Source organism: Sitophilus oryzae, unplaced genomic scaffold (genome assembly GCF_002938485.1).
Source record: "Sitophilus oryzae breed Bouriz unplaced genomic scaffold, Soryzae_2.0 scaffold_238_pilon_pilon, whole genome shotgun sequence".
NCBI lineage: Eukaryota > Metazoa > Arthropoda > Insecta > Coleoptera > Curculionidae > Sitophilus > Sitophilus oryzae.
Window position 1 is genome coordinate 52672 of NW_022146794.1, and position 13601 is coordinate 66272.

General features: G+C 31.8%; 1 protein-coding gene across 1 annotated transcript; it reads left to right on the plus strand.

Annotated features, from left to right (window-relative positions):
- Window positions 1–4442: 4442 nt before the first annotated feature.
- On the plus strand, window positions 4443–13595 carry LOC115884400 (probable serine/threonine-protein kinase nek3; the record flags this gene model as incomplete). The annotated part of the gene is made up of 9 exons (XM_030902958.1): window positions 4443–4482; window positions 4773–4976; window positions 5033–5234; window positions 5404–5565; window positions 5607–7343; window positions 8950–9328; window positions 9383–9528; window positions 11881–12060; window positions 13350–13595. Coding segments are annotated over exons 1-9 (3259 nt in total), but the record flags the coding sequence as incomplete, so codon positions are not given.
- Between the last annotated feature and the right edge of the window lie 6 nt (window positions 13596–13601).

Consider the following 13601-nt stretch of genomic DNA (forward strand, 5'->3'; position numbering starts at 1 on the left):
CTCAATTTGTACTTCGTTCAGTTACATGTGCTATAAATAAATCTAGCAAAATAAATGTCACATTGTCATTCCTCCTTTTTTGTTCTACAAGATAGTGTTACCAGGTTATAATATACAGGTTGGTCCGAACTTGTATTCCGGTATCTTCGTCAGCATATTCTGCAGATAAAAATAAGTAAAAAGTTCGTATAAATGTATGTCTAAAATGCTTTCGGAGATAGAGGGTGTACAAATTTTATTTTCATTTTTCATTTTTTCCAAATAATTTCTAAAGTAACGTCAATATTTGCATGAAAATAGGTGTCTGAGTTTTTGACATGAGAAATTTGATTTTGATGTCAATATGATTCCCTATTTGTAGGAGGCGCCACTTACAGGTCAACTGGTTTTGAAGAGTAATAACTTTTTTGTCCCGTACCTGTATAAAACTACTGAGTAAAGTGTTATATACATTTACGACGTTTTTAGCGTAAAAAATCTCTTGGTAAAATTCGACACCCGAGTAATGGTTCTCGAGATATTTAGATTAAAATTATCAATACCTGTCGTCATTGACTGACATAAATTAAACGTGTTGACTAAATAGTTATTATATAGACTGAAATCATACATTTCAAATGTTTTTGTGCCAAAATTCAACAGAATCTTTTTTATCATCATTTTTCAAAATTGATTAATTTAAAAAAAATAAAAAGTTCCCAAATTTATCATTTTCATTCAGATAACTATCTGTACTCGACATTGTTTATTTTTTTGTCAATAATGACATGTATTGGCTATTTCCATTCTAAATATCTTGAAAACGGTTGCTTGGCGATTTTCACCAAGAGATATTTTAGTAAAATCACTGAATTGTATATTTTTCCCCCAGTTCTATTATATAGGTACAGACAAAGTTATTACTCTTAAAATCAATGAAAACATATGTAGGTGGCGCCCCCTACAAATAGGAGTCATATTGACATCAAAATCAAATTTCTCATGTCAAAAAGCTCCCAGACACCAATTTTTAATCTAAATATTAACGTTACTTCAGAAAATAATTTGGAAAAATCGAAATAAAAATGAAACTACACCCTGTAACTCCGAAACTAAACATTTAAAGACATACATTTATACAGGCTTGCTACTGTACATCTGCAGAAATATACTGTCGGAATACAGTTCGGACTACTATAATAAACCTGATAACACGTCATGCGTCGTGATGCCTTAGCGGCAAGAAATAGACGTTACATACCAATTTGAACAAAATCGCAATATGTATGTCAAATCAGAATTCAAATGTGTCAATTAAAAACGTCAAACAGGACTGTCAAAAAATAAGAAGTTCTTGATATCAATTCCGTCTCGAATACAAGAATAATACATGGATATCGTACTCCTTCCTTAATCCTTTTTTAAAGGTTTTTCTTTCACTTTGTAAAGGTTATGACACAAACAAACAACGAAGAAGAAGAAGCAAACGAATAGTTTTTCGCGAAAATCATCAAATAAAACAGAGTCAAGGCTGGTTAAATGACTCGGCGATTAAGTGATAATCACCGTTAAAAATCGGTCAATGATAGAACAGACTAATGGGCGTATCTTTATTTGCTTTATCCGTTTTTCTTTCATCTTCCGAATAATGTTTCCTTCGTTCCTCGATGATTTCCACTGTGTTTTACCAGGATTCAATTATGCATGATATCTTTTAATAAGCATTTGTTACTGTAACCTCGTATCTATTGTAATATATTATTAACAGTGGATGATTATCTACCTACTGTTTATATCTAGAGAGTCCAGCAATTTCTTAATTATGATTTCCAAAGGAAAATTAAAGATTTCAAAATGATTTCATTTTGGAAAATCGGCAGAAGAAATAATAAAATATAGGCTTTTTATATATCAATAAATTACCGTTCGTTGGGTGGTAGTGAATTTTAACATCACTGTATACAGGGTGATATAAGAGTGACGGTCGGTTAGATGTTTATGAAAAAAAATTGACAAAAACATGATCTTGAATTCGTAAAATCATGTTCAGCTTATTAAAACTTTAAGAAGAATTGTGCTGCGAGACTTTTCTATATTCTATGTTTTGGATTGGATAGACCAAATTTCTGAAACTATCACGGTAACGAAATTCTTGCAATGGAATCATAATAATAGATTTATTATCTTTTTTCCATAGGACCTGTTAAAATTGCTGCCTTATATCTATCAAAAATAGTAGATAAAATAGTACTTTAACCTCAGGGTAAGATTAAATGATACTTTAACAGAGAGGATAGGTTAAAAATTTTCTTCTCGCAGGTTTTTAATTGATTCAGAAAATTTTTGTAGTCATTTTCATAAGTTATTCGGGATTTAAATGGAAGTAGTTTGGATGGCGTTTGTCGCCTCAGCCTGAATATCTGTTGGTAATTTACTTATTTCGTTTTGAGCCATTTCTGACTCCAATTTAATCAGCAATCGACAAAAAAGAGAATTAAAAAATATTGACTCAAAACGACAACTAAAGGAACAGCTTTATTTATTTGTCAAATTACATAGAAACCAACGCCAACCCAGCACAATATTTTTTCTACTCATAATAAATTTCTTGAAATAATAATTTCTGAATATTTTTTAAACGTAACTCGGTATGGAAAAAAATATTGTTTATACACGACGATAAAATTGCATTATCGCCTCCAGAGTAATTCTCTTGCGATTTCATCGCTCGTAAGATAATCTTGTCGGTCGACGATAAAATACCATTTATCGTCTTGTATAAAAAATAACTATTTATCGTCTTAAGCATTTTATCGTCTTATAAAAATAACTATTAAATGGATCTACTGAAGAAACTAGAAGGTTTAGATATAGGGGCATTTATTGGTTTTTGATTTATAGATATACCGGGTGCGTCTCAAAAAGTGGCTCATTACTATAACTTTTTATTTTTCAGATAAGAAAAACAAGATTTGGTATGTTAATAGATGACATAAATTAAGTTCATTATCGTATTCAATTGTTTTTGGTCACTTCCTGTCTCACCGGAAATGACTACAACTTTTTTTTTTGATTTTTTAAATGCCACCCTCGGTATTTTTCTATTTTATTCGATAGAAAATGAATATAACATTCTGAATAAAATGACATATCATATAATATCAACTTTTGACATTTTCGCTTAATAAAAAACCGTATTTTAAATTTCGATCTAGAGTGCCATGGCTATGTTAAAACATAATTTTTAATCAAGCGTGGAAAAATAGATCTGATCTTCTAATGTTTTTTAGTGTCTTATCCTTGTCGGTTAAAAGATGCTCAAATTTCATTTTTTAATCATATCTTAATTTTTCAAATGGACGAGGGGTGGCTCATTAGCATATTTGGAAAAAGCATTTTTTACGAATAATTGATACCACACACTTGGCATTTGAGTCAAACTTTCGTTATAAACCGCATGTTATAATTTCAAATAAACCATATGCAAAAATGTCAAAGAGATTGACATACGATAGTCATTCTATTCAGAGTGTTATTTCTATTGAATAAAGTAAAAAGATACCGTTACATTTATGGACATGTACTCTAAATTAAATTTTTAAAATGCTATTTTTAATTGGAAACATTAAACGTTATTAGAACATGGAATACATGCTATGTCATTCTCGAGGTCATTCTATTCAGATGCCATTTCTATCAAATGAAGTAAAACAAATGGAGGTGTCATTTAAAAATCAAAAATTGTAGTCCTTTCCGGTGAAACAGAAAGTGACCGAAAATAATTGGGTAAGTCAATCAATCTAATTTATGTCATATACTAACATACCAAATCTCGTTTTTTAACTGAAAATATAAAAAGTTATAGGGGGTGAGCCCGTTTTGAGACGCACCCGGCCCTCGTGAGTTTAATTTAAAAATAACGAAAAAATTGAGCAATTCTAAAGGAAATAGAAAACAGCAGCTTTTTAAAAAATGCATTTAATGAATTCTATATAATTTTCTATTTTTTGTATTTTAAACCTTGGTGTTCTAGTAGCATACTTGTCCTGCATCTTTTTGTATAAAATAATTGAATTACTGGTTTATGTAGACCTTGTGAAAAAAAGCAACATTCTAAGGAATCCTGTTTTGGAAACACTCTGTATATGACTTCTTTATTTGCCAGGGCTTATAACCAATGAACATAATTAAATATTTAATATAATTTCATCAAACGTTTATAAAACGCATATCAATTAAATACTAAATTATATCCAATTAATTGAAACAACCTACTTTACATATTTAACATATTTTTACAATATAAATAAAATTTTATGATTTAATTTCTTTACACAGGTGCTTGAAGACATATTGCTAACGTAGGAAATTATATAAGGAACAATTTTAAATATTTTCAGCTAGTTTTAAGTGATGTAATTAAGTCTTAATTATTAAAGAAATCTGTTTTTTTTTTCAGGCCTGGCCATTCTCTTTTATGCAGCTTATTGTTTTAGACCAATGGTAAGAATATTTATATTTAATTCTGTCTCTTAAACAATACGTTAAGTGTCATTTTGCAAATTAAAAAATATTACCAATTAGAGATGTATTATACTATCGATTTTCTAATGTATCGATAATTTTATATACGATATCCAATATTTTGAATGGCTATTAATAATATAATACATTGTATCTATTGATAACAATCCAAAATTTAGTTTCCTCTAATTCCAAGTGGTGAAATAAATATTTTGTGCTGTGAATAATGACACAGAAAATGTATTAACGATATTTACATGATATTTTAGCTAGTCTACGGTTTGAAAGCCGACGACAACCTAGAACAAAGCAGAAAAATACAAAATGCCAACAATGACTACTTTCAATACCTCCAAGGTATTGAAGGTAAACCAAAAAGGGACTATCCTGCTTATTCCTACATTCCTAGGACATCTTTTAGCTGTAGAGGCATCAAATCTGGATATTATGCTGATCTAGAGACTGAATGTCAGGTATAATATAACATGACTTTTAAAATAATTTCCAAAAATAAAAAAAAATCTTCAAGGTATTTCACATATGCGAAGATGGAAGAAAAATCTCGTTCTTATGTCCCAATGGTACCATATTCCAACAAAAAGAGCTTATATGTGAATGGTGGAACAAAGTAAATTGTACCAACTCACCTAATCTCTATGAGGAAAGTGCTGAAAAGCTTCAGAATGACATTGCTAGAAGGAAAGCTTCAAGAAAAAATGATTCTTTAAATGGTAAGTTATAAAAAATACAAAATATCATATTTTCCAGAAATTATGTACAGGTCTAGTCATTCTAAATCAGTGGTCAACATTTCAGCGTGTAAGACAATGATGGATAAATTTAGGATTTTAAATTCCTAATTTATTAGGAATTTAATTTTAATTCTAATTTTATTTTCAGTTGAATTTAACCATGGAGCTGTTATGAGAACTGAAGAACGTGTCTCAACCAGAAGCAGATACAACCGACCAAGTCAAACGAAGAATACCAACAGAATACCTAACAATAACGACATAGAACAACACATTGAACAAGCAGAATCAAATAACAGGCACCTAGCAAATGCCCAAAAGAAACTTAAATCAAATTTACCAATCTGACAGAACTTCTAAATCCAAACAAACCAAAAGATATTGAACAAGAAACTGGGAATTTTGGAACTAACAACAATTATGACACGGAACAGAATAGACAGATTAAGAAAATAGATGTTAATTCAAAAAATGATTTTAGTTTTGGTGAAAAAATTGATAATTCTGGTACATCTTTCAGAGGAAGTACTAAGTACACAACGAAAAACAAAGAAGAAAGAGTTACGGAAGAAAGAAATTCTTTTAGCACCCAAAGAACTAAGATTTATAACCATAATTATTTTAGTACAAGTGAAGATACATCAGAAAATGGATCAAATAATAATAAGCCTAAAACACAACAAAATACAAACTTCGGAAAAAATAATTTCAATTCAAATGTAAATTCTGGTGTACCAAATAACGTAAATCATTATTCTTCTACCAGAAGTCCTGCTGATTCTTCATATTCAAGAAATGTTGAAACTTCCAATAACAACTATCTTTCTCCTACTTCCACAGAGTCGTCAAACCCAAATATTGTCTCTACCTATCATACAGCATCTTCATCTACCTACAAACCCCAATATCAACAAAATTATGGTTCTTCTAAGGCTCCAAATTACGAAGTTCCTCCTTCAACACATCGATCAGTAGTATCTACACCCAGAAGTGTGAATCAAGCTTCATATAATTCTTTCCAAAATCAAATACCTGTAAAAATAATAAATGACGAAACCGCACAAAGAAAAAATTTTGAAACTGAATCAAACAACAGTCAGGAACTTGAGACACAAGTCCCTGAAGAATCTTCATCTTTCGTTAAAAATTCGTTTAACAGCATCAGAGATGGTACCTATAAAACATCTTCTGGTATATCCAATCATCGAAGTACATACTCTGATGTAAAAGACCTTAGTTTTCTTGAAGCACCTAAGGTTTCTGCAATATCCTCTATTACGCCACATCTAGTCACTACCCAGCCGATTAACAGCGGTAAACCTTTCGTCGGTAGTAGAATTGGGACAACTTTACTACCAAACCAACCTACAACTCAGTCAAAATACACTTATTTACCCAAAAACGACAACAAGGACTTGTTTAATCTTGGCAGTACTGATAAAACCCTTCCTCCCATTTACACTACTACAGCATTAACAAATCCTATTCCAACAGAACCCTTTAATCTCGGAAACACCGATAGCACCCTTTCAACGAATGTACCTCTTAATTATCACACGACAACTTATAAACCTTTGGATTTACCAGTACCTGAACAAGGATCTTTTAACACTGGACTACGTGAACCCGTGTATGAACCACCTTTTATCAAGAAAACGGTACCGCTTCTGTACCAATCTAACTCAACTGAAGCACCATCAAATCAAGCTACGGTATATGGTACTTTCGTTTCCACCAACACGCCTTATAGTCCTACAGTACCCACTGTAACACCAAGTAATTCTTTTTATCCTAGTACCAATCAAGGAATACCTATAAGGTTTGAGAAAGGACAGGATAAGGTATCAGTGCAGTTGTCAAAGAATGTTTTTGGTGAGAGACAGCCGATTAAAACTAGTGGTGATGAGTATGTGAGATTTAATACTCAAGTGAGGGTTAGAGGAGATGGTAGTAGTACTACTCCAGCTAGTAGTACTCAACAGAATGGGTTCTTTATTACTAGGGATTATAATAGTGGTTTTAATTCTCCTATTCAGAGGGCAAAGGCGTTTCAGAAGAGTAATGATTTTATCCAAGATATAAATAAAAGTAAGTACCTACTAAATGATTAATTATTATACAGGGTTGTCCGAACTGTATTCCGGAAACTTAGGCAGCATATTCTGCAGATAAAAAAAGTAAAAAAGTTCGTATCAATGTATGTCCTAAATTGCTTAGTTTCGGAGATACAGGGTGTAGAAGTTTCACTTTTATTTCGAGATTTTTTCCTAATAATTTCTGAAGTAACGTCTATATTTGATGAAAATTGGTGTCTGGGAGTTTTTTGACATGAGAAATTTGATATTGATGTCAATAGGACTCCTACTTGCAAAGGACGCCACCTACATATTTTAACTGGTTTGAAGAGTAATAACTTTTCGTCCGTACCTGTATAAAACTACTGAGCAAAAAAGTATATCTTAAAATATTTATAATATATAAAATTATTTATTTACGACGTTTTTGGTAAAAATCGTCACGAGTAATGGTTCTCGAGATATTTGGAAACGAAATTATCAATACCTGGTGCTGTCATCATTGACACAACATTAAACATGTTGACTAAATAGTTATTAGATCGAAATCATAAATGTGTAATGATTTTGTACTAAAAGTTCCACAGAAACTGTGGAACTGTCTAATCAACATGTTTATTTTTTGAACGGTTGCTCGTGGCAAGTGCCAACAGTTAAAACACATGTTGGTGGCGCCCCCTACAAATAGGAGTCATATTGACATCAAAGTCAAATCAAAAAACTCCCCGACACTAATTTTCATCCAAATATTGACGTTATTTCAGAAATTATTTGGAGAAAATTGAAATAAAAATAAAACTTCTACACCCTGTATCTCCGAAACAAAGCATTTTAGGACATACATTTATATGAACTATTTTACTTATTTTTATCTACAGTTTGGACCACCCTGTATACCACATTGAATACAATAAAGACAGAAAATGGGGGACGTCATAGAAGGCATTTTAAAACTTTCTTTTATCAGTTTTTTGAGTTTCTATCTACAAATTATAATATTTTCGAAAGTTTGTTACAATTTTCTGTGTCTATTTTGGATTATTGCTTCTTTATTTTAAAACTGGTTTTATACAAAGTGTATAAATCTGGATAAACTCTCTGTTTTAGAACAATTTGGTTTAGAACAATTGATTGTTTTGAATTATAGTTAGAATCTTAAAAAAAGACTTTAAAAATTGGTACATTATTTAGCTTACCATCGACAAAAACAAACTTTAGTTGATCAACTTTTTGCTAATAAGTACCTACCTAATAGTTTTGTTACAAGTGGTAAAATAATCAAGTACTTAAGAATTTTATTCAGAGTTAACTAAATATGTCATATAACACTATATTCTTCGTTTGATGTGCGTGTTTGTGCAACATTTGTGCAACTGCACAAACTAATGCAGATAATTTTAATTCTCCGGTATAAACAAAAATTTTTGTAAGAAATTTTATATGAAAAATAATAAAATTTATTACAAAAATATAGGTAAATGAGGATGTGATTGTTGTTTTTAAATAAAGATTATTTAATAATCTTTATTTAAAAACAACAATCACATCCTCGTATACGCTTTTTGTATATTCGTGAAACCTGTGGTGAAACTCTGTTTACAATATATATTTTTTTACAGTTAATCTAAACCAAAACCAGAAAACAAAACCTGTATTTCCATCGTATGAAATCTCAAGTCCAAGACCTTTTGGTACCCAACAAGGACCCACAGACCCTACTCCATACATCACAACTGGATCACCACCAACTTCAAGAAACGTCTACGATAACTTAGACAACATGATTGGAGTCCTTCAGGAAATTGCTTCTTACAACACTGCCCAAAACAACGAAGTACCATCCAGAAGTGGCTTGGTGATTCCCCCAAGCGTTGGACCGCAAACTCTTCATTCTCTCGCACAGTACTTTGCTAATGAAGTTGGTGAAAACGAAGCTGAATTGGAAGGGGATGCCAAGGAGAGACTGACAGGATTGTTGACAGCTATGACAGTTCATGGGTAAGTGGAGAGATTTAGTTAATTTAGTTTAATAGTATCTATTCTTTGCCTTAGGTACAACAACTTATTTAATTCTGAATCTACTTCTACAACTACATCTCCAACAACATCAAGTGCTTCTACTACAATCCTAACAGATTCAAGAATTGGAAATGAGAATAGTCAAACAAATACTGCACAAGTAACTGAGCCTACTAATGGTAATATTCGTTTTATTTTCCTATAATATAGTAGTAATGGGATAACTCGAGCGAAAATTCGCTCGAGTACTCGATTATTGAAATAACCGACATCGCTCGATTATGAACGAGCGATGCAAGTGACGATCGAGTTACGAACGAAGAACGCAAGCGATCCTAGAATGAAATACATTGAAATCCAATTTTAATGTGACATACTCGATAAAAAGCCGAGCGAATTTTCTACATACATTGCAGGTAGCAAATTTATACGACGCCGTATATACAGGGTGATTTTTAACCTATACGCATAAACTTGGGAAATTATTGCTGATGACAAATAACGACTAATAATGAAAAAAAAGCTAGTAAAATATTTTTAGATTCTGAAATAATTTGAGTTTTTTTTTCACAAAAATTTATCAACTTTATCACTAATGCACATTCAATTTAAGGGAATATACGTTTTTTGTTTTTATTTCAAATAGTTTGTTATCTCCGTAAATAAAAATATTTTACTAACATTTTTTTCATTATGAGTCATTATTTGTCATCAGCAATAATTGCCCAACTTTATGCGTATAGGTTAAAATCACCCTGTATATTTATTCGTTGCGTATCTGAGGACAAAATTTTACGACCTACATCGACAATGCTTTGAAATAAACTAAATCAAGCGATCAAGCGATCAAGCGAATCGCTCGACGCTTGCTACTTGCCATTCATATCGAAAGAATATGTGCCCTGCGCACGCAACTTACTGCGTGGCGCTTGGCGTTAACAAGTACTTACAACAAGCGACGGACGAAAAACTGTATTTTCAAATACGAGCGACATTTCGCTCGAGCGATCGCTCGGTTATAAATAAATAAATGCCTTTATTGTCAAAAATTTTTTCAATTTGTAGACAAAGGTAAACTAACAAACAAAGTAAAAAACAAGGTACACAAACAAACAAACAAAATATAATACAAAACATTATACAAATAATATTGTCAGTCTTATTGTTAAAATAAACATTTATAAATGTTTACAATGTCAAAGAACAAAAATAAAAATAATATTCAAAAATATTTAGCTAGTTTATAGTAAAATATCAATGACCTCTAAATAAATTCATTTCGATGTCATTAGTAAATATAGCAATAGCAAACATTAGACCAGTGTTTACAAGATCAAATTTGACTTTCAAAATATAATTCATTTACGGCGTAGAAAGCCTTGACTAGTAAATAAGAGTTCAAAGCTCTGCGAAATGAAAAAAAATGATGTTATGGATTTGATTTCAAATGGCAGGTGATTGTGCATTTTTTTCGAGTTGTATAATATTGAACTTTTAACTAACTCTGAGCGTGGGGTAGGTAGATAAAGATCTTGCTCCGCGTTCCTGAGTGGATAAGTGTGAGATGGCCTTTCTTGAGAAGCTGATACATGTTTACGTATTAGGCAAACGGATTCAAATATAAATAAGAAAGGAAGAGTCAATATTTTTAATTCTTTAAAAAGTCCTGGCAATGAGTTCTGCTGTTTAGTCCCAGTGAATATCGAACAGCACTCTTCTGGAGCTTGAAAATGCAGTCAAATTGAGTCACACAACACGCACCCCAGAAAGGAAGGGCATATCTGAGGTGCGACTCAAAAAGTGCATAATAAACAGTTCTAGCCACTGACAAGTTAAGCTCCTTAGAAAGAGACCTTAATGCAAAACAGGCAGAGCTCAATTTTTTCGACAAAGCTTCGATATGTATGTCCCATCTTAGAGAATTGTCCACAACAAGCCCTAAGAATTTTACAGATTTTACGACGTCAATGGTGGCGTTGTTAACTACAAAAGGCTGCAACGAGTTTTTATACGACAAAGCTTTAGTTTTAGAAATGTTGAGACTCAGGAGGTTCGAATCGCACCAAGATTTAATAGTGATTAAGTCATTTGATATAATCCTATGAAGTGCCGTGATGTCCTTGTTGCTCCAAGTGAAGCTAGTGTCGTCCACAAAAAGACATATTTTGCCACTGATGTTTATGTTAGCAAGAAGAAACAAAATAGGGACTAGTACTGAGCCTTGTGGTACTCCACATTCTATTGGCTTGCTAGAAGACAACGTGGTATCCACCCTCACAAGTTGACTTCTGTTGCTCAAATACGACTTAAACCATTCGAGAGATGATCCCCTGAACCCATAGTGCTGCAGTTTATTAATTAGGATCTTATGATTTACACAATCGAACGCCTTAGAAAAATCACAGAAAATTGTTGCTGTAGAATGATGGTTATTGCAATCGCTTGTAACTCGAGTACTCGATTATTGAAATTAACTGTTTTTTTCCATCACTATAATATAGGTATTTTTTAATATTCTTTTTTTTTTCTAGTCAATGAAAATGACTTACTGTCAACCACCGCTTTGCCAGAGTTACGTCAATTGGCACGTAATTTCTCTTTGGCATTGTCCAGTTATTTGAACAATCCAGAGAATTTCAGAAAAACTTTGGAAAGCTTTAGGCCTACAGAACCACCCCCATTAGAAGGTACAGATATACCAGATACTATATGTAAGTTTTCAATGTCATTTTGTGTGTAATTTTAAGAGATTGCAGTTTTTACTAAAGAAATATCTATCACAATTTACCTTGAACACCCCACTCTCTTATACAGGGTGTTTCAAAAAACATGTGCCATCTCTCGTGGGGACATTCCTCACGTAAAAATAAGACTTATTTTTCATATCAACATAGGTTCGATTCTGCTTTGTTTCGTACCTACAGGGTGTTAAAGCCTTAATATTTTTTCGATTTATTTTAATTTTCTTCCAAGTACTTGGGGGTACCAAGGGCGAAAGTTACTATAAATGCGACATATTTTAAAGCTAAAAAAGTGTCGACATATTCACCAGGGACGTGCATATGGATTATCCCTGGAATATTCTTCAGAAACAAATCCTAAAAAAAGGATGTACGCCACTGACTTTTTTTCTCTTGTTAGCGAAATAGTGTAAGCTGTTTAATGCCGATTCAAAGTTGTCTCTTGATATTTTGTCGATTTTGGCCTGCTTGATGAGATAAACGGAATTTTATTAATTTGCCTTGGTCCAAGTGTAATAACAACCTTTAAAATATTTTAATATCATTAACTTGCGAAAGTTTTAAATAAGTGCTCATTGATTCCTTATCAAAAAATATGAAAAAAAATTTCTATGAACATGGGTATGGAAATGAATAGTTTTAGAGTTACAGGATGTTAAAACTTTTTAAAATTAGTTTTTTTGAAATTATCTTAAATAGCATTTATTTTTTTATTTGAAATTTCTGTAGGTTGGATTAATAGTAATAACAACTAATAGAAATAATATTTAATAATAGATTAGGTTTAAAAATAAATTTAATAATAAATTTATTTTTTTATTTGAAATTTCTGTAGGTTGGATTAATAGTAATAACAACTAATAGAAATAATATTTAATAATAAATTAGGTAAAACACATGTTTTTTTTTGAAAAATATTTCAGTGATAACCCATATACACGTCCTTGATGAATTTATCGACACTTTTAGCATTAAAATATGTAGCACTTATAGTAATTTTTACACTTAAAATTTAATTCGAATCACTAAAGTACTTAGAAGGAAATTATAATAAATCGAAAGATTATTAATACTTTAACACCCTGTAGCTACAAAACATAGCAGAATCGGACCTATGTTGATATGAAAAATAAATCTTATTTTTACATGAGGAGTCTCCCCACGAGAGAAGGCACATGTTTTTTGAAACATCCTGTATATGTCATTTTGCTATTTTAAACTCTCTGAAGATGATCTCATTTTCCGGTTTCTATTTTCAGCTAATGCTGACGAAGAAATACTCAATTTCTCCGACCAGGACATCAAACCAAGCACTTCAACTTTTGCACCCTCACCAACATGGGGCTTCATTGTCGCTTCCGGTGGTGACAAATCCGTATCGGAAGAAGTGAAGAACTCTCTGAATCCTGATCTGAACACTGCAGACTCTCAGTCTTTTGTACCTCGGTTCAATGCTGTTAATGTTGCCGAGAAACAACCACAGAGTCGTAGTAGTTTCACTGATTTACCCC